Raw genomic sequence first — 23975 nt, 5'->3', positions numbered from 1 at the left:
CATGCGCACTGGGATGTCCTGAGCTAAGGTGCGGTGAACTGCTCCGAATGATGCATATGTACTCATAGCGCTCTTCGTTGTTCCGCGATCGCGGAGGCGCTCTTCGTTCGCACGTCTTGTATCGATGTGTGGGCGAGGGGCGTTCTCCACACCTCATCGCGTGGACCTCTAGCTCATCCGTTTCGAGGCGCTTCTCGTTCGCACGTCTTGTATCGATGTGTGGGCGAGGGGCGTTCTCCACACCTCTTCGCGTCTCGTGCATACCACAGCGGGACCTCTAGCTCATCCCTTTCGAGGTGCTTGTCGTTCGCATGTCTTGTATCGATGTGTGGGCGAGGGGCGTTCTCTACACCTCATCGCTAGTGTTCGCTGCGTACGCAACGGGGACCATCACACGTTAGTTTACACTTGCAGTTATTGTCGACCATGTCGCGAGGTTCGAGCGCGCTGCGGAGAGCGATGGCGGACAGTTTTACAACGTTTTGTACATTATTTTTAATGAAATGAAAGTCATTCCTTCTCGTAACAATCGCGCGCGCAGGCGGACATTGAGCGTGGGACAGCAGAGATGCATCATTTTCTGGTCAGGGACAGCCGTCTTTACCGTCCTCCACGTTGAAGGACTCGCGGGTAAGGTTGAGGGAACATGTCGGTTATTGTGTATCAGCTAACAAGGATGTCTACACAGCGATCACAATGAATTTCACGAGGAAGCAAACATATGAGTGCTACCTTTGGGAAGGCCAGGTCGTATCCAAGCCGCGCAACCTACCAGCACTGTCCCCCACGCATGCGCGAGTGCCGGACGAGGGAACGCTTCCGATCGAACTCACGATCACGCAGAGGCCGTCGCAGGTATACCCCTACATACCAATGTGTCTACGAGACATGGACGACGTGAAGGACCCCATCCTTGGCACGCTATCGCTTCTGCCGACTGCCATTGTTGGCGTTAACGGTAGCATGCAGCTCGCGAACGACATTATCGTGCAGTGGATTGACTTGGAGTTCCGGCTGATAGCCATTCGCGATGCTCTCCTCAAGCACAGCGCGGATGGGACTAGGCCTCTGCAGTACAGGTCCTGCCGTCTTCCGACATCGTGCGGGTACCGCTGCAAGTTCCGCACGCGCAACGCTGTGTGGAAGGTTGCTGCGCATACCAGGGACGCTTTCGCCATTCTCATCGGCGAGTGTTATTACTTGGCTATCATGAATCCGTGCGTGTTGGACAACAGCGGCTACATTCACGAGGGCACTTTTCGCGAAATGCTCATAAACAGCGATATCGATATTCATCCCGCCTGGGTCTCCCACTTCGTCAGCGTCGTTCTTCGCAAACCTGTCGCAGGTGTATTAGCTTCGATGTTGGACTTCGAGCACTGCTTCTGGCTCGCGAGGCTTATCCACGTCGCTCCTGTTTACATCTGGTGGGGCACCCTGGAGACGACTATGAAGGTGGTTGACGGTGATCGCCGTCTACCTGCAGTCCTACGGAAGTTCGTGCCGTCTGCAGAAGACGTCAAGCGCCTATCTGATGGGTCTGCACACGAGGTGCAAAAGGACGCCGGCCCACCCACTTCGCAGGGTCACTTCGAGACATACGACGCTTTCATCCGTCGTAGAAGGGAATGGTACGAGCGTACTGCTCGCTTCGTTCTTCCTAGTCGCGGACATGTCGGCATCATCCAGGCGTTCGAATGGATCCAGGATAGCACTGGCGCAATGAGGAGGGAGCCCGTGCCTGCGCATCTCTTCCACGCTGCGATGAATTGGTACGAAGACACGGAGAAGATGTTCGACCATACGCGGTCGGAATGGGATCTCTGCTGGCACCAGTACCAGACAAAGGTGGAGATGTTTTCTACGACGATAGGCGTGGTTCATCACGAGAGCGAGGGGGGGGGAGAGGACCTGCGGTTGCCTGATAGGATGCTTCCGGACATGGAGTCACTTGGTTTGACGGAGGAGCACCAGCGCAGCCGTTTGTGCTGGACGGCGAACGCGTTAGTGCGTATCTCAGTCGATATCGAGGTCGCCCTTGCGATGCGGTACGGGTATAGGACATTCATGGATGTCAACGGTCCGCAAGTGACGCAGCCGAACACAAGTTGATTTCAAGTCCGGCCATGTCATATGGACTTACCGGCCACTATGGAGCCGGCTCGCCTGCTCGCGCCGGCCAGCCGCCGCACAACCTGCAGCTCCACTTCACGTCCCTTCCCTGTTTGAGCCTTCTCATGTGGAGTCTGCGGCTTCGCGTCAGGTTGGTCGTTATGACCGTCAAGTCAGGTGTGCCCGCCGGTCGCACATGAGATGGCTACTGAGGTTTCTTATCTCGGTCACTAACCATTCTGCCTTCCTACCTTTCTTGCATAGCCCGGTGCCCGGTGCCTATTTCTGATCTTATTCCACCATCATGCGAGAAAAGCGATCACCATTGATTCAGTTATAACGGTACGTACTGTGTATACTGGCTACGTAGCTAAACCACACTGTTGGTCGGCACTGGGTTCGACAACATCCCACGCTATAACGAAGACAGTGCGCTAGCGTTGCAGCCAGCACATAACCGTCCCCTAAGCAGCTTGCGTCAGCTTGCCCAATCATACAATGTCATGGCGATACGTGCCGCGCCCTATATTCCTACGCCTTCGCCTCCTCCCTTGGCAAGGGCACTACATGCGCCCATCTCTAGCCCGTGTCTGTAGCATACACAAGGGTTCTGTGAATATGGCTGACAGTCATGAGAGCAATGAATATGGGTCAGCGCACCAGTTGACGCCCTCAAAAGGAGATACCGATCACATATGATGCGACCCGCTTGCTTGTGCGTATGAGGTGGGAAAAGGCAGGACATGTCACCTGTGGTGTGCCCTGCTTGCATGGTCAGTTCTGATTGGCGGGGAAAGCGAGAACACTCACCGCTCAGCAAGGCTCGAGCGCGTCCTCGTATGGCTCCGTATACGTCATCTCGCGGCGGTGACTAACTCGATCACCTCGCTATGCTGTCGAAGCTCTTCCTGGATAGATATATGAAGAGATGTTCAGAGTTCGGGCGATCATGTTGGCGGGGAGGACAGCAATAGATGAGAGTGAAGAACAAGAAGCCGCAGTCGATCGGCAACACGTGTGTAGATGTGATGATCACTCTGCGGGAATTGCCGCTCATACGGCGCCACCGCACTCGCACTGTCTTCGGACGCTATGGACTTTTGTCTGTGCTGGATACTACTGAGGTAGATATCACCCGGCCGATTTCACCCATATCTGAAACTTGGTCTACATATGTTTACAATTCACTCAATGTCTACTGAAACTTCGTTCTCCTGGAATTCTTGAGTCAGAGCCGCTGCGTACCCCATCGTCTCCTTGCAGTATTCCTCGGCGGCACACATGGCTGCATGTTTGGCACTCAGGACATCGATGGCCAAGTTGACATGGCGGCTATAAAAGTCCAACTCGACTTCGCATGAATGGTATGGGCAGCGAGCTTTCGTGCCGTGGGCCATGCAACGGCCTGGGGTCCCAAAAGGCAGATCGCAGTCGCAATCGCGCATCTTATGCCCGCTTTCGCAGATGCTGTGTCCACATGGCACGACGGTACCCACTGCGGGAGCACCGCATACACAGCAAGCGCCGACGTCACGCACAGCAGCACTCTGCCGACCATTAGACATGATGCATTCTGGAGGACACTGGATCATACCCAGCCATTGGAGGCATTGTCCAGTTTCGCTCGCGCTTCTAAGTACTCGCGTTTCGTCGCGACATGATCGTCCTGGTCCTTCCGACGAGCGAGCGTTGCTTGCTGAAGAGCCCCTTCGAGCTGCAGCACCCGCGCTGAGGAATCTCTGAGATCGGACTCCATTCGACTCAGTCGATGAGCGAGTATATCTCGCTCGAGTTCAGCTTCGCGTCTTTCTCTCAACGTCTGCTCCAGGTGGGCGTAAATCTTCACGAAGGCGTCAGCTCGTGGTAGACGCCGAGAAGGCGACGCACCTTGGGGAGGGGAAGGGTATTCATAATTGATGCTCGACACTCCAATGGTGCTCCTTATATTCCTCTTCAATCTGAATACCACCTGACATACGCTGCATAGCAGAGGCAACGGCGGCCACCGCTGATTGCTAAGGCATGGCAACAATCTGACGGCCGGTAACTATCACGGCGCCCGACGCATTCATTGAGCTCGCCGTCGCGCTAATGGTGTGAATCCCCTTCAGAAGATCGAGGGCAGATAGCAAGGAACAAGGCAGGCAGTTGACGTTACGTTACCATCGCAGCTCAGCTTCATCGTCCTTGATATTGCATGACCACCTACCCATATATTGCATGTTTAGAGACGGTCCGGAACTAGAGACATGGCCAGAGCATCCGCCAACTCCAGATGATAACATAGCCGCCGGCCTCGCGTCGCGCGGCAGCCGGCGACTCCGGCCCAGGTGGAGCGGGCGGAGTCCCCACTTGAGGCGGAGCCGCCGACTCACCTGTAAAGCATTGGCTCTGAATGGATGAGCCGCCCGGTGAGGTATGCTAGGGCACCAACGACTGGTAGGGACAGTGAGCGACGAGGGTCTTATGATTTCAAGGAGTAACAAAACCATAGAATCAAAAACCAATCCAGACATGGGAGATTCCTGTATTCAAACCTCCCATTCCCTCCAGTTGTAGAAGAGGGCGGTCTCATTCTCATCCATCGCCTTGTCGGGGTCTTCTTCGAACTGCTCAATCCACTCCTCTGGCCACCCGCTGGAGGGGCATTCCCCTGGAATGGGACCAACGTACATCCCTAGCATTTGGCGTTCATCAAAGGACCCTGCAAATCACCGGGGGTTGTACATACCTGGAGCGAATGAGACACGCGCGGTGACACCGATGCTTTGGGCGAGGTGAAGCAGCAGAGACCGAGCATGCGGCTTCCATTTCAGGCCTTCGTTCTCTCCATAAGGACGTCGCAAGAGACCGGAGGGATAGCGTGCTTGAGACGCCCGATGACCATCGTCCAAGTCACTGTCGGTCGCGCTGGAATCGGTGCTCTCCGAGTCACTTGCCTCGTCCTCTGCGTCGTAGATGATCAAGATGATCATGGAGCAGCGCCGTGGAAGCGCGAATGACTGCCACCATGAGAGCGTCAGGCGATCACCGCATATGCCTGTAACGTCGGCATTGTTCCCCCCTCGGTAGCCTCCTCCACGGCCCATGTCAGAGTAGAAGACGCTCATGATGAAGAATTCGAGGTGAAGTTCAGTGATGGGTGCTAACGCGTCGTTGGATAGGACGCGAATGAGGTTCTTGACGCCATCCATCTCCTGCAATCGGTCTCCGCGTCGCGTGAGCATCCGAACATGAAGCTCGCGGAGGGCAGGCAGATGCCCTTCGAAATGCAGGCCTGCGCCTTCTGTATCTGTGAGAGAGGTTTCAGTGAGACATGAGCCTGACATGATTGGTAGCCACTCACCGTCGTTCTCGAGGAGCATGCTGGAAGATATATGCAAGCGTTCGATGCTGCTTCGAACAGAGCCCAGGCAAGCACGCAGGGTGGTCCAAGTGACATCAGCTCCTTTGGAAATGTCAAGCGCGGTGAGGGGTGGGTGCCAGTGGGGCGGAAGCACGAGCTCAAACCACGCATCCGTCACCCCATTCCCAACGATGAGCTCTTCGAGCCTCACCCAAGGCGCAGTTTCACCGGATAGTGGCTCCCGCTGAGGGCCTTCTATGTGCTGTATCACAAGCTTCTTGATTCCAGTCACTTCGGACATAAGCGCAAACAGATCACGCTGGCGGCGAAGTACCAAGACGCAATCCAGCCTTTCTAGATGGGGCGACGCCCGCAGAAAAGGCAAGAGACAGGAGATGGCCATAGTCTCCCTGTAGAGCGCATCGTCGGAGTCGGGGGAGAATGTGAGGCTTTGAAGACGCAGGGGGGCGGATCGAGTGGCATGCGGGATGAGTTCACGAGCGAGCCTGGTATCATGCAGCACGAGTTCGCGCGCGGTTGCCAGAAGACCACGACCCAGCGCTTTTATGGAGCGCTCATCGTCTTGATCTACCACGATCGTCTTGAACATCAGGGGCACCAGTCGGGTGCGCAGGGCGTGATTGACAGAGGACACAACAAGTCGGGTGTCCCCGTCGGCATAGGTTGAGATATTGAGCAAAATCGTATCAGGGATTGCTGCAAAGGCAGGATATCTGCATCAGATACTAGAGACTCAGACTACAATGTCATACCTGCCACCATCTCTCAAGACCAGGACCAAAGGCGCAAGATCCGCGTGGCAAACACGCGCGTATGGGTTCCAGCCCATAATCACGTGACAATGCCAGGCCCGCCGGCGGACTATGACGGGGATGGCTTGACCTGTCCCTACTCCTTCTTGCCCCTGACTATGTCTTCCTGAAGGAACGGCAACTATCTCAATCACTGGCATGGTCTACAGACCCGGCCCGGAGACTTGTGCTGCTGTAAAGAGCTCACCTTCCTTATAAGGAGCGAACCGTCTCGACGTAGGGCAGGAACAAAGAATTGCACATTCACAGGAGCACACATTCAGGGAACAAGATGGCTAGCATATAGTGTCAGGAGTAATTCTCGTACAGACGATGGGGGAGGCGACTTTGCAGAACAGGAAGGACGCAAGATGAGTACTGCACATGAGGACGAGCGGCGAGCCGGGCAGGAGATCAATCCTCGGAGGCCATGTCGTCCTCCAGCTCGAGGTCCCCAAACCACAGGTCAAAGAGCGGCTGGTGCTTCTCGAGGCAGACCTTCAAGGAGGCGATCGCGTCAGCGGGCGTACGCCTGCCATAGTTCTGGCAGAGCCATCAGCACGTCACACCAGCCAAGGGACCCTGTACGTACGTCGTCCAGCGCGGTCCGCACTTCGACGAAAATACTCCTGAACTCTTTCTTCACTTCGCGGACTTCCTGTCGGCGAAGTCTCGCGGTCCCGGAGTGTTCCTCGATGGACTGCTGAAGGCTGCTGACGAAGCTCTCCGACGAATCGAGTCTGGCCTTGGTGAGGTCGAGCCATTGCTTCAAGTCGTCTCTTTCAGCCTCTGCCGCTGCGCGCTTCTTGAAGGCGTCGTCGAGTATCGCCTGCACCTCCTGAAATGTCCAAGGCATCAGCGTATCGATGACGGCGGCACACACATGCGCGTACTGCAGTTGACGCGACTACGCGCGGAGGCTGTTCCAGCGATCGTCAGTGGGAAACAAACAGGCATCGGAGAGGGGTCCACTGACCGCGCCGTCATCCTGTGAGAGAGGCAGCATGAGTTCGGCATATAGGCAGGCGCAACAATGCACTCACGTTTTGGTTAGAGGCGTTGGAGACGTTAGCGGTCGACATTGTTGGCGGTAGTGAGTGGGGAGACGGAGAAACAAGCGCCAGTGAACGCCGGGTATAAGAGCGAGGAGGTGACCCACCGTCTGTCATCCGTCCATTGAGGCCGGTGAACCCTATCTTCAGATCAGGGTCCTTCTCGCACCAGGTTGAAAGGCCAGCGAACCCTTGATCGCACGGCAGGTCCCCGCCAGGGTACGCGCGAGCACCCTGGTGATAGGCGGCCGGCGGTTCAGAAGACATCCGACGGCTACCAGATATACTATCCTGAGCCTGATCATGACGGGCTTCCCAAGAGTGTATAACAGACAGCGGGGTCGCCCATGCAGCTCTCCTGGCGTACGAGCGCATGAGCCCCGGAGCTAGGGTTGATCCAGCGTGGGGACGGTCAGCAACGGGGCGAGGACGAAAGATGTAAACACTCACCTGGCCATAGCGAAGCACGGCGGGCATGTTAGCATGGGACACGGGTGCAAGGTCACCAAAGGGACACGTCTAAGGGGCTTGCTCATGGAAGTCCTACTCAATGACGACATGGTAGAGAGATGCCGAGGGTGAGCGCGCGCACCTCCGCGCGTACTGTACAGGTTAGTACATTTCCATGTTCAGCCATCGGAAGCTCGACGCATGCAATGTGCCTGCACAACGTTGAGTGTACACCAAGATGATTGGACGATAGCCTGACGCTCGATGAGTATATATCGGAGAATACAGCGCACCGGGTGCGCATCTGACGGCCTCGAGGAGCTCGGTGCAATGCAGGCCACGCACTGTATGTGGGACACATGATAGCGCCGCCCAGTACCCCGACTTAGGGACAGCGCGACGGCTATCCCTGTTGTCGGGGGACGACGGGCGACTCTATACACTGCCGTCGCACCGGGCAGATCGCGAGCGTCCTTGGGGCTAGAAATTATGCGGTATACGGAAAGAGGTTGCGTTATCGGTATGCGTACATCGTGCGACGTGAAGCAGGCAGGAGAGTATGAGCCTCACCCTCCCCTCACGCTCATGAAGCCGCCGATAATGCGGAGCGAGCTCTTGGAGCATTCGACTCCATCGCCGGCAATGTAGCTGCCTTTGTAAGAGTATGTACGACATGCGTAGCTGAATTTGCTCACTCGGGCACATTTGCGGGAAAACGGACTGCGCATGCGCCAAACTCCTGGACGAGCATGGCGTCCCCCCGCGACTGACGACGTGGCCCCAATGGAGAGCTCCTTCTTGGTGCGCTGTGCCGTACCTGCGGGTGGAATACGGAGATTGAGAATCCGATATTGTAGTCCCCGCGCTTGAAGCCACGCGATGCAGTGGAGCGACCTGGAGCGCACTCTGTGATGGACATGCAGCACTGGCTCAGTCAGATATCGGTGAGAAGGATGAAGCTTTAGCGTAGCATCCTCTTGAAGGAGAGCCAAGGCAGCGAGCGCAGGTCTCCTCGCGCTGCGGACCGATCCGTTCCCAAAAAGGAAGGAGGACGTTCTGCCGCGCAGCGAAGGAAAACGTCCGGGTCCTTGAAACGAGGGTTCCTCAAGTCTAATCCCGCCTCAAGGGCAGAACCTCACAGCCGTCTCCCCACCGACACTCCGCTCGCCCGTGCGGGCCGGTCTCCCTTTCCCTCTGGCGTTGCGAGCCTTGCTCAAACTGCCCACAGTTCTGAAGGCACCAACACGCACGATAGCAATGCAATTCTTGTCTAGATTACCAGCGGGGCGTAATATTTGACTTGCTCTCCGAACGACCATCTCTTCTGCGCCATCCTGCTGTTCAGCATATTCTCATGCATGACCAGGTCCTCCACAATGTCCCGTTGCTTCCCGTTCAATTCCCGCCCTTGTCCATATTGCGACGTGCGTCTGACATACCTCCAGGCGACATACAAGTCCTTCCTCATCTGGGGGTTGTCCTCCAGTGTCAGGCGCAGCACGACTTCCGGTACGAGGATGTTGCGGAGCAGCCATTGCTCGTCAAATGTGTACTCCCTCTGCAAGGCGACGAGCAACCTGTGAATGTCCTCCAGGGGAATCATATTCACAATGACCCGCTCGATCAGAACCCTGCCCTCATCCTCCAGATCTCCGTACCTGGAAATACGCAGGTCAGCACCGCACACGCCCGGTACATGAAGGATGCTCACAATCCCATGGGCGCAGGAGAAAAGGGCGGCAACGTCTTCAAGTCCCGAGGCGGGTCCCCTTTGCGTCCTTTTTTTGCCCACTCCTCCAATTTCCCTAGGTATTCCAACCTCAGCGTCGCCTGATCGTACAAGCACTGCCTCACAAAGAAGCACTGCAAAGCGGGGCCGCTGGTGCGGAGGTGAGCAACGGACTGCAGTTGGTCCAAGGACACCGCATCGGGTACATGATCAGTTAGGATAGCGGTCAACAAGCCTCTGTAGGCCCTGACCCGGTCGGGCACCGCACTCCAGTCGATCATCACCTCGTCGAAGCCGTGGATCCGTGCATGGACAAGAACTTCGGTCTCCCAGTGGGCGCGTAGGCACTTATTGATCCGGGCAGGCGCTGATGAGGTAACCATCCTGCTCAATCTTGGGGATGGATGGGCGGGAAGCGCGGCGTGGCACTTCGGGCAGAAGTCTCTGGTGCTGTAGATGTTCTCTTGGGCCCAATCAGTCGTACGCCTTTCAAAACGTCCCAAGAACACGTACCCATAGCTGACAAGCTTCTCACCTCCCCATCGAGTCGGTCATCGAGGTCGCTAGAATCGCTGGAGTCGTCAGAGTCCTCGGATTCGCTGGAAGTATCTCCGCCAGCACCCAGACTGTGTTGCGCTTTGTGCCGGGTTCGCTCCTGTTCCCGCGCGAGCGCGGCCTTCTTCGTCAACATCGGGGGAGGAGCGTCTGAGTTTCGGAGCACTTTCGGCACAAGGTGAGGATTTGCAACGAGCGGTAGAGCTTTCAGGGACTCACAGGGAGGTAGCGCCACTCCCAGCCAGAGACAGAGGCGCACTGTGTTCTCTTCGGCGCTCCTTTGCGGATCAAGCTCCCGCCGGTCGGTGAGGATCTCCTTCAGCTGTTCTTCCCCCATGGCGGCCAGGCTGTCCGCCGTATGCGCTCGAGCCAGGTCAACGATGGTCGCGCGAGACTTCTCCATCTCCTGCTTCGACTGCTCCAGAATTTTCCTGCGTCGTTGAACTTCTTCTGCCTGAGATTTGACAGTCCGGGGCTTGGGTTTCATTCGACGCGACTGCTGGTGTGCATCCAGCTAGTCAGCATATTGGCAGATGTATCCGCCGCCATGCGCTCACCGACGAAGAGACCTGTGCGATTTCGGGTTGCAGTTGAGGGGCAGGCTCCGAGGGGGATGGCGATGGTGTACGTGGATGAGATTTCGGCGATGACGGAGCGCTCGAAGCCAACTGCGAAGGGGCATGGGTATTTGAGTGGCAAGCCGGCGAGAGCGCGGGCTGTTTTGTCACCCCATCCATATGCACTGTCGCGCCTGTGGCAGAGGGTGGGTGGATGAACAAAGGTGAGCTCTCTTTCAGCGCACCTTGACCGAACCACTCGTCCTCGCCATGAAGCAGCACACCCATGCGCATTCCTTTAGGGTACACGTCTTTGCGATCTCTCCCTGCTTTTGGGATGAATGCGGAGAACAGCAACATTGAACGCGATACGCACCGGTGCCCTTCCCTCTGCCCGTTTCCTCCGCCTTCCGCTTCTTTCCCTTGGGCATGGATTTCGGCGGAGAACTCAGATCCCGCGTCGATCCAAGTGTCAGAACAAGGGATACGCTATGAGTGGTCCCAGGGTGCCGGCGTAGATGGGGGGATGTGGGGCAGACTTTGGAAAGTAAAGGTTCTTTGTACAGCGCAGGTACGGAACCGGCGGTCGGGAGGGAAGTCCAGCCGGCGATCGAGCTCAAACTGGAATCGGCGGTCGGGGAAGCCTCCACATAAGGAAATCCCTATCGCGCCACTGCATGATCGATGTGCGATCGGCGGTTCCACGGAACGCGCGCGCCGATGTGCTAAGTCATGGTGAGGGAGATGCTGGCGGGGGTCAACGGAGGCTGAGAAAAGTCCTCATTTCTAAGCCGTTGCGTCGCTAGCCTCGTCATGGTCGCTAACAACGAAACTACCAATGGAGTAGCAGTCTCCGGGCTCCTCCACGCCGCTGCTTGGCTCTCCATCCTCCACATCATCATCGTCAATCTTGACCATTCGCAGGATGCGCGCCCCACCAAGTCCGCCGCTACGTATAGGGGGTAGCATGAACTGAGGCCCATTCGGAAGATTTTGAGATAACAGGCCCGCCCATCGCGCGCCGTCCACCTCAGCAACTTCGGAAGGCGACGATGTCAGAAACCCGTCTTGGTTACCGTGTTCTCCGTAGCAGGCCCCTTCGTCCTCCTCACCACTCGATGTTTCCTCACCGGAATGGATGGCTTGCACATCCAGGAAGGGGTTGTTAATGTAGATGTTGGTGTGATGGACATCGTCCTCGCCTGGCTGCATTGGCAGACGTGCGTAAGATTACAGGTCTCTGTCCTCAAAGGTAGCAGCACGTACTTGGGGAGAATGAGCAGGAACATGTAAGGATCCCGAGGGTGAACCCACGTCGGGCTGGACAATTTCCGGCTGTATCGCCATCGAGCTCGCCTCCTCAGAGGTCGCCCTGGTGGGTGAGCTCCACCGCTTGATACGCTTGAGCGCCCCTCCGAAGTCGTCGCCAGCCTGTGAAGCACCGTGAGCTACGCAGAGCCTCAGACGTCCCACCCACTTACACCGGCATCCTCCAATCCATCGAGGAAGATGGCTTCTGCCAGCCTGCGCTTGGGAGGACATAGGCGAGGTGGTGGCTGCGAAGGCGCGTGAGCTCTCAGGCCACATCAAAAGAGGTTCGCGCGACGTACAGAGGGCGTGATGTTCCTTTGCGGAATACCGAGTACTGCCCCCTCCTTGTTGGGAGTCTCTCCACCTGGCGCGCCCATGGCACGCATCTCCACCATCCTCACCGCCTCTTCCTCCTCTGCCGACCAAGGTGCGTTGGCGAGCGCCTCTACCTCCGCGGAGGAGGACCTCGCAGCTTTCTGCTCAATCCGGCGCACCTCCGCTTCCTCCTCCTCCGTCCAAGGCTCATTGGCCAACCTCTCCACCTCCTCTGATGACGATCTGAGAGCTTCACGTTCGACCCGCCTCACTAACTCCTCCTCCTCCTCCGTCCAGGGAGCACCTGCCAGATCATCAATGTCCTGGGATAGTGAGTGGGGTGCATGCATCGGCCTGCAATGAGGGTATGCAGGTTGATTATCACCGTCAGACAACATGGAAGGACTCGCCAAGGGAGAACTGGCAAGCCATGTGCCATCAGTTCGCCATCAGATCCAAATGGGGCAGCGCTCGAACAAATGTACGAGCCGAAAGCACCTATGAATTCAACGCTGGAGTCCATACATGCTAACCGTGATACCTAACCGAGCAGCCAGAACAAATGGACCACCGATTTTCGACCAGATTGCGCTGAACGCTGAGCCTGTAGACAACAACATCAGCGAGTAGATCACCGTACGGAAAGCTATCTGCACCTCTGTTCGCAAGAGCTGATGCAATCATGGGCAGATTCGTCGTGAGCGACGCTGAGAGCACAGCGTTTCTTCTGGCAGTCCACCTACAGCACACATCGTAAGTAGAGTAGTATGCGCTCTGCTGCGGCGCGACGACTTGCCCTGGTGCGCTCGTTCACTTGGACGTGTCCGCAGATGTGACGGGTACAAAGGTTGGCGATGAAGCACATGCCAATGATCTTAAGGTCTGGAATGCGAGTGCGTCGGTTGGGAGCGGGTTATCAAGAGCAGTCTGCTGGGCGCCCCTCCTTTTATATGACACCGATCCCAAGCACCTGTCGTCATAAATACTATTAGGCAGGACCATGTATGTGAAATCGTGTAGCAGGGGTCAGGGCAGTACCCGTAGAATTGGGGAGCACTGTTGACGCACACCTGCTTCCCAAAGAACACCGTGTCATGGAGACTAAGTAAGAAACTACGAAAGATGAGCTCCCCAACCGAAGCCGTCCGTCACCCATGCGTTACATGCCCTATCAGTGTGCGCCACCACCGACAAACGCTGGCCTTGGCAGTTCATGTTGAAATGAGTGAGACGGTTCGAAGGGAAGAACAATAGGTCGCCAGCTCGCAAGGCGAGGACAAGGCGGGCTTCATGAAGCACCAGCTCGCCGCCCGTCCATCCACCAAGCGGAGAGACCATGCATATCCTCAGATCACCGCGATCACGATGGCCGTCTGTTGCGACCCCAAGGTTGAGCACGAACCCAGCGAAGGGCGCGCAAGGGGACCCCTCTCGTAGCGGTAGAACCTCGAGAAACAGCTCCAGTTCGTCTTGTACCGGACCCAGGTGCGTCTGCATCTGCCCAGTGGTCATCAGTGCTAGACGCTAAAAGCAGGAAAAACGAACAACATTTTCGGACACCCACGCAAATAGCGGTTTGAGCATGGTGGCGATAGCCTGGTAGCCCAGAGGATCTTCGCGTATCTCGTGAGACTGACGCGGGACACGCATATTCACGTTCACTCGTGTTCCTCCCTCCCTGGAAATCCGAGTCGGATGCGCGGCCTCGGGAGGCGGCAGGTTCTCGTTGCCCTAGTGAGAAGCGTCATCAGAGAATGTGGCACGGCGATACAACGTCTAGGCTCACGTGCTCGGAGTACTTGCAATATATGGTGAAGTGGATGGCAACAAAACCTTCGTACTCTTCCGCTGAGCTGTCCACAGTATCGAAGTCCGACGGCAGTAAGCACTGTATGCGATCGACAACGCTGTCCAGCAATTCCCTGAGATCAGGTCTCCCGGGCTGAGATCCTTCAATAGGTACTACGAAGGCTATGCGGTCGCCAGTGCCTGCCCGAAGATCGAGAGGCATCCTGGAACCACGTATTAGCCAGAACAGCAACATAACAGTCATCAACACACCCGTCTAGGATACCGGGATCCAGGACAATATAATCGTCACCGCCTTCCCGCAGCTGGAGAGGCACGTCGTCAGTCCGTATCTATTCGCTCTGGAGCACGCGGATACCTTGCGTTTCAGCTCCTCCTTCGTTTCAACGCGCACAGCGCACTTATCGACCTTCTTCCGCTGAGCCTCGGTCCACGCCCGCCGGTTGTCCCCAGTGACTGGGCACGGCTCGGAAGGGAAAGGTCGGCCGGTGTTGATGGTTAGCGCGGCAGGAAGCGGACAGGCTGACGGTTGTTGTGGCGCCAGAGACGTATAATCCTCCCACTTGTACGAACGGGGCGGCAGACGAAAGCAACTGATCGGGAGGGTTAACGCAGATGTGCATGCGTGAGATTCATGCGCAGGGAAAGCACTGACTTCAGCTGAACCTCCCCAAATCGAGCGTCCCAGAAGTCGAAGTCCGAGAGATGATGGTAAGCGGCGGTGCTCGGATCGTAGAGACGGAGGTTGCTTTTGCCGGTGGCTTCTTGCTGCATCCAACGCAGGAGGGGAAGGTAGTGATTGCGGACGAGCCGGCCAGCAGCCGTTTGCTCTGCAGAGAGACAACATACGTTAGAAAAGCTCCACAGGCCCAGGTACTCACCCACCGTCCGGCTCACGGAATGGAAGACCCATGGCCATGATATCATGGTAAGTTGTATAGCGTCCACTGCGACACTCGCCTAAGAATGCGCACGAAGACAGCGCGAATAGGATGAGCGGGGTGCCTGTGCTCGGCATGTCCAGTCAAACGCATGGTGCCCGTTGATAGAAACCCACCGGCCATGCACAGATAGAGAAGCCGTGTCCCCATGCCCAACCATCTCTCCAGCGTCGACTTCGATACGCCAGCTGAGCGCGCTAGCTCGGCCCTATTGGCGCCATGGGGTAGAGCACCCTGCGCTGCGCGTGCGCGTTGCTTACGCCGAGCGTCCCTTGAACCATTCTTCTGACGAGTCTGACGAGCCTCGCGGTCGAGACTTCCGCGCTGTCAGTATACGCAGCAGTGCCATGGAACATGAATGACCCACTGATCTACGTTCAGCACCAGCTGTATGTAGCCCATGCAGAGGGCGAGTTCCATCTCGGATGCACTCCTCTCCAACCTCGTGACCATAGCGGCGATGCTGGCGAGGTTCAGAGGTGAAGATGGCGCCGCCAAAACGGCAGCGTTGGATAGGTTATCAACCACTCCGAACAAAGCGGCTATACGGCTGACACGCTGCGCGTCATTCTGCCCGCACACCTGCTCCACCAACAAAGACGCGCCCTCTGTCAGAGGTACAGGACCATCGACCAATGTCCAGTTCTTGTGCTGCTTGTCACCTTCCAGCCTTACAGAGTTTGTGCGCGGGCGGACATGGCGTCGGGCCTGCTTCTCCTTAGAACGGCGCCGACGTTTTCGGTTGCGAGGCGCGGGGGACGGGGAGGAGTCTTCCCGCGCGCTGTCTCGTTCGTCGCGATCAGCGCGTCCCCTGGAGCGGAGCCTCGTGCGACGCGGGCTTTGAATACAACGGTTTCTGGTCGGCGAGTCCTCGTCGTCAGAGTACTCAGTGAGCGGCGAAGGCGGACCCGAGGACGACGGCGCGGATAGCCTAGAATCGCACCCGCTATTCCGGATCATTGACAGCTCTTCTACCGGGTTACAGACGTCGTACAGATGTGTCTCAGGGCGAGCTGATGAAGTAGACTGTTCCAGTGTGAGTTTGACCAGGGAGTAAGACGCAGGGGAGAAACGCACATAAAATTGCTCTGGTTCGGCGGTACAGACTGACGCGGTGTCGTCGGAGAAAGAAGCTTCGGACAGCAGCTTTGGCCAGTCTTCAGCGTGGTTGACCCCAGGCGACGTTGGCCGAGGGGCCCACTGCTCGGCGGCCGGCGACGGCGACCCAGCTTGCGGTCGGGGATGGAAAGGTCCTAGGTCGGTGTTGTTTGGAAGCGCAGACGACAGAGAGCGCGCGCGGGGCCGTCCATGAAGGGACGCCATGGATGTCGAACGATGACGCCGGAGGGAAACCGCAATGCTGTCCCTCTCCGCACGCACCGCTCTCACCAATTCCGCAGCTGAATCGGCACACGAGGCCTGCCAGGACGCATTCAGCAACGCCTCCCAAGTCGCCACGGGAAGATTCAGAGAAATGGACAGAGACGCCATGGGCGACAAACGACCGGTGACTGGGCGGACGAAAATCGTCTGGTCAGGGTATTTCGGGCGCGCCAAATGATCCAAGCTTACGTACTTGTGCCGTTGACCAGATGACGGCGAGGTGCCGTCCGCTGATGAGGATTGTGGCTGGGGCCGTTGCAAGTCTACCGTTACTGAAGGAAGCCTTGACTTTTGTACCAGATAAGTTGGGGCTGGCCAACGTTCGGAGATTGGGAAATTTGGGTCTGGTTTGTGGACGGGATTGCAGGCGAGCGGCGAATTTCATCCCATTTCCAAAGCGGCATCCTATCATACGCGTGCGCAGGGTGGTCATGCCTGGCCGCCGAGTGCCCGTATGCACCAGGCGAGCCGGAGAATGGGCAAGAAGAGCTGGTGGGCTGGAATGACTCCTGCCACGTGACGTCCGGCAAAATCCGGATGGGGGGGAGGATCCTGATGTCGGGTGGATTCGCCGGTTACGCCTCCTCGTTGCAAACCGCCACAGCGATGTGCTGGGACACATCCGATTACTGCCCCTCGGGCCGGATGCGCTGGCCACCAAAAGGCGTATTCCCGGTGGGAGGGGGCAATTTAGTCGACCGTCCAGGTGAGCGCGTTCGCTAAGCTCCGCTTTTCCTGCAATGAAGTTGAATCCAGAGGCCATACTCGCCGTATATCGCCCGCAAAGCTGCGGTGGCAAAGTGGTCCTGTATTTGGTCGCCGTATGTGTGACTGCCGTGTGAGTCGGTATATTCACTCACCGTAATACAGTGGTACGGCCACGAGAAATTCACTTGGGATCCCCTATGGCGCCCAGATGGCAATACGCAGGACCTCGTCGACCGCGCGTGGCTGGCGCTCGCTCCCATGAACAAGAAGACGCTCCCAGAGGAGCAAATGCACAAAGTCCCCTTCGGGCATGTTGGTAAGCCCGCTGTGCACAGAGGATATAGTACCCGGACTCAACGCATATAGAACTGATGTCGTCCATGTCGTGGCAACGATTCGCCGAGGCAGGCGTAGAAATGCCCGGACATGCCACTCGCACAGAGCCCCTGTTCTGTGAGTGCCGTCGGTGGATTTGGCAACCATTTTGCGGCTCCATCACCCCGGGTAGGGGTCGCCGACGCATGGGTAGTCATCTGGAGTATTCCTGGTATAAACTGGGGAGACTGACCATGCCAAAATGGTACTGGAGAGGTGCAGGGCGGGCCGCAGCTGAGGAGGCCGTAAGGCGCCTGGCGGGACGCAGCCCGGAGCATGCCATACCCGAAGACATGGCAATGCGCATGGCGAATCGCGCGGGGGAGTCTGCCGAAGAGCAATTCTCGCGATGGCACCATTAGCACTAGCGTGAATTATCATCTCTCCATCCCAGAGAGGTCCAGGAGGTGTGATCTATCTCGATTTATCAGTGAGGTCCCGCAGGCTATGGGGCTTGACGGACGGCTCGTCTAAGTCCCAATTTGTGGCGGAACGCGGGCTTTGTTTGGCTGCTCACTGATCACGTGATGGCCGGATGAAGTCGGCGAAAATTTGATCGATGAAGGCTTTGCTCTTGCCATCAAGCCATTCGTACACCATACCTTGTCGCAGCCAGGGCCCGGCTGAGCGGTTTGGAGGTTGGCCTCTCCTTAGGCCTGAGGTTGTCATGACCTCAGGTCGCCGCGCATGTACGATCAGTATGGGCGTGCTTTGGTGCGATGGCTCGTCGATCGCTCGATCGGCGAGAGTCTTTTGTTGGTTCTGTGGGCTTTTCACCGGGGGCTGTCGTCGCTTCGGCGTCGGTCAGCCCACGGACTAGGGCGACGTGCGGGCTTCACTCCCCACGTCGCCCGATCGCGGACGGCGTCGAGCCCGGGTGGCTCGGTTTCCGTACGTGATCACTTGGGCAGCGTCGGGTCCCCTGAGCGGCTCGGTCGCTGCACACCTCCGTCCTAGGCGATGACGCGCCGGTTGCGACCGGACTTGTCCGGTCGTTGACTGTCGATGTCGCGTCTTTTGTTGTTTCTGTGGGCTTTTCACCGGGGGCTGTCGTCGCTTCGGCGTCGGTCAGCCCACGGACCAGGGCGACGTGCGGGCTTCACTCCCCACGTCGCCCGATCGCGGACGGCGTCGGGCCCGGGTGGCTCGGTTTCCGTACGTGATCACTTGGGCAGCGTCGGGTCCCCTGAGCGGCTCGGTCGCTGCACATACCTTTGCTGGAGCCGGCAGCGCCCTATGCGTTGTCCGGCCACAGCGCCACTAGCGACCGCCCAAAGACTTCGTGACGGGACGTAAGTGAAAGCCTTCATGGAACACGCGGAGTTGCTAACGAGTTTCCGCAGATATTCTGGTATTCGGTCCTTCCGTCCATCTCGTCTCGTACCCAAGAGCAGATCGTTGACGCGCCCCTTTTCAGCACGCCTTGCCTGTCGGTTTTTGGTCACCATCGCGTTTGTTGTTACTGTGGGCTCCTGGCCGGGGGCTGTCGTCGCTTCGGCGTCGGTCAGTCCACGGACTAGGGCGACGTGCGGGCTTCACTCCCCACGTCGCCCGATCGCGGACGGCGTCGAGCCCGGGTGGCTCGGTTTCCGTACGTGATCACTTGGGCAGCGTCGGGTCCCCTGAGCGGCTCGGTCGCTGCACACCTCCGTCCTAGGCGATGACGCGCCGGTTGCGACCGGACTTGTCCGGTCGTTGACTGTCGATGTCACGTCTTTTGTTGTTTCTGTGGGCTTTTCACCGGGGGCTGTCGTCGCTTCGGCGTCGGTCAGCCCACGGACCAGGGCGACGTGCGGGCTTCACTCCCCACGTCGCCCGATCGCGGACGGCGTCGGGCCCGGGTGGCTCGGTTTCCGTACGTGATCACTTGGGCAGCGTCGGGTCCCCTGAGCGGCTCGGTCGCTGCACATACCTTTGCTGGAGCCGGCAGCGCCCTATGCGTTGTCCGGCCACAGCACTATCGACGGTCGTCTCGGAGTGTGCAACCATCCGTAGGAGGCCGCTCCCCAGATCTGGAGGATTTGCTAACGTAGCTGCAGATATATCAGGGTATATTCTCGTCTCAAGAGGTTCGTTTCCTATCATGCGCGAGAGGCTTAGTTCTTCCTGCCCAGCCCGTGTCAGCACACCGCCTTGGCCCACACTCGGTGTGCATCGGACCCCCTTCTCGGTGTAGTCGCTGCTTTTCTTCTGCATTTCAACTGTTTCTGACATCATTGTAGGGTGTCAACGCACGTCGCGGTCGCGCACGTCACAGTCGCGCAATCGCATGCCAGCTTCCTTGGGTATATCCCCCGCATTCCTTATTTCACGAGCTGACTGTCCTTAAGGTTCTTTTATCTGCTTGCACAGTCGGCCCGCCAGCGGTGCGTACAGGTTCCACTTTATTCCTCACCGCTGATGTTCGTTTCCCTGCCAGCTTTGAACGACAACCCTGCATCAGTGCCCACGGCTTACTACGCACCTTTACATACACTATTTCTTTCGGTGGCCACCCCTTTTGTTACCCTTTGATTACTATACTGCATTACCTACAATCTCTGCGGCGCGCACCTTTCTGGTGTCGCAGCCTTGGAAAAGAGGACTTGTCTCTGAAGTCCCACAGGAGCTCCTGCTACCCATACTTTTTGAAATTCATAATGGCTGACCCTAACCCTAATACACGTGCCCGCCCCAATCCGGCAGTGTGACTCGGCCGATCGCTGTGTTGTCTTTTGCCTCCTTGCATCATGTTTTCGCCTACATCTACTAACCTCAAGGGCCTCTATGTCCTGGCCCCTAACGTGCAGGGACCCTTTGAAGGGGATGCTGATGTGCCGGCATCGGTCTGGGACGTGTCTGGCGATATCGCAGCCCCTGAGGGTCCCTTCTGTCCAAGCGAAGTCCCTGCGGACAATCTACTCTACACGTATGGGACCATGAGCGGTCTCTGGGATGGTTTGAAGAACATCGCTCTGCCCGGGGAAAGATGGCGGGTGTCTGTGAGTGTCATACAGTGGGGAGGGCGCTCAGTCTGCTAAACCGCGCAGGACTTTTGCAAGAGCTGCAATTGCAATGCCATGCAGCTCATCCGATGCAGGATGTGCTTTGACTTTCTGTGCCTTGATCGCTGCATACCCCGCCCCAGCACTGTTACCCAGGAGCAGATGGATCTCTTCATATGCCCTCAGTGCTGGGCCCAGGAGTTCAAGAAGTCCAAGTACGAGGTGAGGGCCTCGTCGTACTCCTTGTACAACGTCCGCAGTCTAAGTCACTTCCAGCCCTTCGGCAAAGATGGCCCTCCCGCTGATTATCGGGGGGTTGGGCGGCCGATGCCCCTCTCTCGCGACTCTCTGGCCTACATCGTCGTCGTTCGCTACGCGGGCGTGCGCCTGCCGGGCTCCACGCCCGCTGTGATGTTCGAATACCTGAAGAGCATCAATCCCGGCCACGCCGTCCTCATCGACCTCCCGTACCAGGGGTTACATACCGCCAAGGGGGCGAACGGCTATGAGGATGCCCTCGCAACGTTCATCACGAATGGCCTTTACAATGGGTAGACGTGTCTTTCATATGATGCTTCGGATACAATTAACACTCCTTCTAGTCCTCACCGAGTCGTGATCTGGTTTCTAGGTTGTTGGCACAAAGAACAGAAGCAGCTGGTTGTGGGGCAAGGGGAGCACGGATTCATCACTGCTCCAACAAAGCAGGTAAGTTACTGTCTATCACCGTACCTGGACGACGAGCCTCACTGGCGGCTCGCATGGAGCCGCCGGCCCACCGGCCTGCGCCGCCTGATACGCACTCGCCGGCCGGACGGTGTTCACTCGTAGAACCCGGAGTGTGTGGCTCCTTCTCTGTGCTCATCGCCACCAACAGGTACTCTGGCGGCTGCTACCTCAAGTCCTATGGGACCAGCTCAGGGCCCGCGTTGGGCGGAAGAATTACATGTTGGTCTTGGCGCACGGCGGATGCGGTCACCCCGTCGTCGCAGCTGGTCAGACACCGCCGACCATCGAGTTCATCCATGCTGCCCGCATCAGCAACTCCTTGACCATCACCCAGCCGGTCTTCTCTTGGTCCCACACAGTTCACCTTGGGCTAGGGATAGCACAGCACTTCCTTTGCAGCGATCGGGGAGCGTCTTCCGCAATCAAACGGGCCACTCGGCAATGCCCTCCCGGCGTCGCCTCGCCCTCCTTCTACCTCCTAGAAAGGGCCGGCGACAAGTTCCAGGTCACGTCGTACCTCGCTCACGATGGCGCGGATCTCTTCTGGGGAACGCGCATCCCCTTCCAATGCGAGCTGTGCCGCCGCGTAGGTTGTATGACAAAGGTCCCTAGGAAGAGAGCCTGGAGGGAAGCTCTGCAATCAGACACTGCGGGGGAGGATGGTCGCTACTTCGCCTGCGGTGCATGTGGGAACGACAAGGGGTACATGTACTTCCTGGCCCTGTATCCTCCTGCTCCGGACTACAAGGGGCATGGTGGCGCTTACTCGAAGGCATCTCGCCAGTGGGCCCTCGATGGGAGTTGTTCGGAGTGGGGGGTGTTGGAGGCTTGGAAGCAGGAGGAGGATGGAAGTCATGTTCGCATGTAGATTCATTTGCTTGTGGTGTCTTACATCTGGAATACATATGCACGCTCGCGGTCACTATCACTTGTTGCATGGGGTCATCTTTAGCTCACTCGGTAACTTCCATTCCTCGCGCATGGCCTCGAGTTTGATCACGGGTGTCACGGCGTCTATTCTCTCTCTCTCTCTCGCCTTCCCTCCTGCCCACTTCTCCTTGGCTTTTCACCTTCAGCATTCCCCAATCCCCTGGTGATCGACCATGGAGAGCGATACCGAACATCGTTTCCTCGACACCTTGTGAGCTTAACTCACTACGTTATGGACAGACGACCGTAACCCCACAGACCCTACCCTGTGCTGGAGAAAATTCTACGCGAATTGAGACTCAAAGACCTCCTCAAGTTACTGCGAGTCTCCCGCGGGACGCGTATCAGCGTCCGTGAATTCCTGATGAACGACTTCAATGCCGACGCTGTGCTGTCACCGTTCATCCTGGATATCGACTCTTTCCAGGCCGTGCAGGCGCGCACTCAGGCTGTCATCGGGGGATCAATCCCACTCTCTTTCTTCATCGGCGTGACCTGGCGGAGCTCGGACCTGGACGTCTACGTTCCTTCCCGAAACGCCCTTGAGATGGGCAGCTATCTATTGGCCAATGGCTACAACTTCATCCCAGGCGCGGCGGGAGACACTTTGGAGGAGAGCTTGCGGTGCGAAGCCTGCCTATCGCTCACGCTTGGAAGACTAACGTGCGCGCGACCCTAGGGATGTGGAATCCTCAGACGAGGAGGCGAGCGATGACGAAGAGGAAGATGAAGAGTACTACCCAGGCCCTTTTCAAGTGGTGCTCAACTTCGAGGCCTCCTTCGACGCCGCCATCCGTATCCAGCTCATAGCAACGACGGGATCTACGTTCGAATGTTTTATGAACTATCACAGCAGTACGTAGTCGGGACTTTCCTCTTACATCTTGATAAGAGGCTGATCACATTGGGCGTCCAGCTGTGGTCCTCAACATGCTGACCAGCAGTCGAGCCATCAGCTTGTACCCCTATGAGACGATGAAGGGGAGAGGGCTGCGCCTCAGGACCACGACACCGGCCACAACGGCGCACAGCAAGTACGCGGCGCGGGGCTTCCAAATGCACGATGGCGTGCGGGAGGTCGAGCTCCACGGATTTGCGAGAGGCTATCGCTACGTCGGCGACGATCTTTGCGCGGTCGTGCAGCTTTCCGGTTCCAGGTAAGATGAAAGGCCTCGGTCACTCTGCACACAGCTGACGGCGTGTAGTCACGATGATGGCGACATACTCACTAACAACTCTTGGACGCTTCGAAGTGTGCCCGGCCCGACGTGGGGTCGTGGTCCGACCGCGCGGCTCAAGTGGTTCACCAGACGCCTGCCGGGTTCCATCGTGTACCGCACCGTTCCTTCAGAGGAGTTCTGGTCTTGGCTCCGACGGGTTTGCGTCGAAGGGTGAGCCCCAGGTAGCGCCCCTCATCACCCAGACGCTGACTGGTATCTCCAGAGATGATGACCTGGAAAGGCGAGCATGCGCTTACCTCTGCAGGATCTTTGACCGCAGACGTCTCAAATGCGTCCGTCATCAACTTCAGGTTTGCTCTTCCCCGTAACAGCGCAAGCTGAGGCTGATGCTTGGTAGGACGCGGTCGACCGCCTTCAAGGCACCCCCATCCGCCCACATCCGCTTAAAGACATCTTGAAGACACTTCCGGGGACATGCAGTCCCGACCATGCCGCGGCGCTGGAGGAAAGCATAGTGGAGGTCCGGATGGGCAACGCTGAGCTCGAGGTGAGCTGCGGAAAAGCTCTTGCGATGGCTTATGAATGAGCTTCCTGCAGGCAAAGATGCGGCAGGTGCGGGACGCCCTTGCATCCCGCCAGCAGTGATGGTCCGTTGCCCAGCCCACCTCGCCCTCGCTCAAATATATTGGTCGATGT

General features: G+C 57.6%; 9 protein-coding genes across 9 annotated transcripts; 4 read left to right on the top strand and 5 right to left on the bottom strand.

Annotated features, from left to right (window-relative positions):
• Positions 1–696: 696 nt before the first annotated feature.
• SCHCODRAFT_02518815 (uncharacterized protein) lies at positions 697–2112 on the top strand (the record flags this gene model as incomplete). Its single annotated transcript, XM_003027297.2, has 1 exon — positions 697–2112. One exon carries the CDS (start codon positions 697–699, stop codon positions 2110–2112), a length of 1416 nt encoding a protein of 471 aa, XP_003027343.1.
• Positions 2113–3296: 1184 nt separating this feature from the next.
• SCHCODRAFT_02518608 (uncharacterized protein) lies at positions 3297–4023 on the bottom strand (the record flags this gene model as incomplete). Its single annotated transcript, XM_050343400.1, has 3 exons — positions 3297–3659; positions 3707–3952; positions 4000–4023. 3 exons carry the CDS (start codon positions 4021–4023, stop codon positions 3297–3299), a joined length of 633 nt encoding a protein of 210 aa, XP_050197466.1.
• A 620-nt stretch (positions 4024–4643) lies between these two features.
• SCHCODRAFT_02519586 (uncharacterized protein) lies at positions 4644–8691 on the bottom strand (the record flags this gene model as incomplete). The annotated part of the gene is made up of 10 exons (XM_050343422.1): positions 4644–4765; positions 4844–5404; positions 5459–6175; positions 6859–7108; positions 7314–7556; positions 7773–7841; positions 7915–7984; positions 8118–8252; positions 8343–8420; positions 8540–8691. 10 exons carry the CDS (start codon positions 8689–8691, stop codon positions 4644–4646), a joined length of 2397 nt encoding a protein of 798 aa, XP_050197465.1.
• Positions 8692–9042: 351 nt separating this feature from the next.
• Positions 9043–11044, bottom strand: SCHCODRAFT_02519236 (uncharacterized protein; the record flags this gene model as incomplete). The annotated part of the gene is made up of 6 exons (XM_050343414.1): positions 9043–9430; positions 9484–9964; positions 10015–10555; positions 10614–10807; positions 10859–10942; positions 10990–11044. 6 exons carry the CDS (start codon positions 11042–11044, stop codon positions 9043–9045), a joined length of 1743 nt encoding a protein of 580 aa, XP_050197464.1.
• Positions 11045–11399: 355 nt separating this feature from the next.
• On the bottom strand, positions 11400–12589 carry SCHCODRAFT_02518684 (uncharacterized protein; the record flags this gene model as incomplete). Its single annotated transcript, XM_050343401.1, has 4 exons — positions 11400–11819; positions 11880–12044; positions 12095–12169; positions 12224–12589. 4 exons carry the CDS (start codon positions 12587–12589, stop codon positions 11400–11402), a joined length of 1026 nt encoding a protein of 341 aa, XP_050197463.1.
• Positions 12590–13352: 763 nt separating this feature from the next.
• SCHCODRAFT_02519043 (uncharacterized protein) lies at positions 13353–16480 on the bottom strand (the record flags this gene model as incomplete). Its single annotated transcript, XM_050343407.1, has 9 exons — positions 13353–13736; positions 13785–13970; positions 14026–14251; positions 14301–14353; positions 14407–14641; positions 14704–14878; positions 14934–15053; positions 15106–15305; positions 15357–16480. 9 exons carry the CDS (start codon positions 16478–16480, stop codon positions 13353–13355), a joined length of 2703 nt encoding a protein of 900 aa, XP_050197462.1.
• Positions 16481–17112: 632 nt separating this feature from the next.
• SCHCODRAFT_02519366 (uncharacterized protein) lies at positions 17113–17647 on the top strand (the record flags this gene model as incomplete). Its single annotated transcript, XM_050343419.1, has 4 exons — positions 17113–17193; positions 17243–17396; positions 17447–17533; positions 17589–17647. The coding sequence occupies 4 exons, from the start codon at positions 17113–17115 to the stop codon at positions 17645–17647; spliced, it is 381 nt and encodes a 126-aa protein (XP_050197461.1).
• A 2537-nt stretch (positions 17648–20184) lies between these two features.
• SCHCODRAFT_02519082 (uncharacterized protein) lies at positions 20185–22036 on the top strand (the record flags this gene model as incomplete). Its single annotated transcript, XM_050343409.1, has 5 exons — positions 20185–20436; positions 20485–20661; positions 20716–20990; positions 21042–21147; positions 21317–22036. 5 exons carry the CDS (start codon positions 20185–20187, stop codon positions 22034–22036), a joined length of 1530 nt encoding a protein of 509 aa, XP_050197460.1.
• Positions 22037–22271: 235 nt separating this feature from the next.
• SCHCODRAFT_02673110 (uncharacterized protein) lies at positions 22272–23924 on the top strand (the record flags this gene model as incomplete). The annotated part of the gene is made up of 8 exons (XM_050346666.1): positions 22272–22309; positions 22357–22722; positions 22778–22953; positions 23015–23255; positions 23304–23489; positions 23542–23629; positions 23677–23826; positions 23877–23924. The coding sequence occupies 8 exons, from the start codon at positions 22272–22274 to the stop codon at positions 23922–23924; spliced, it is 1293 nt and encodes a 430-aa protein (XP_050197459.1).
• Positions 23925–23975: the final 51 nt, after the last annotated feature.

The sequence above is a fragment of the Schizophyllum commune genome, assembly GCF_000143185.2.
Source record: "Schizophyllum commune H4-8 unplaced genomic scaffold SCHCOscaffold_14, whole genome shotgun sequence".
Classification (NCBI taxonomy): domain Eukaryota; kingdom Fungi; phylum Basidiomycota; class Agaricomycetes; order Agaricales; family Schizophyllaceae; genus Schizophyllum; species Schizophyllum commune.
Note: the sequence above shows the minus strand (reverse complement) of the source record. Positions and strands in the feature narration are given on the sequence as shown.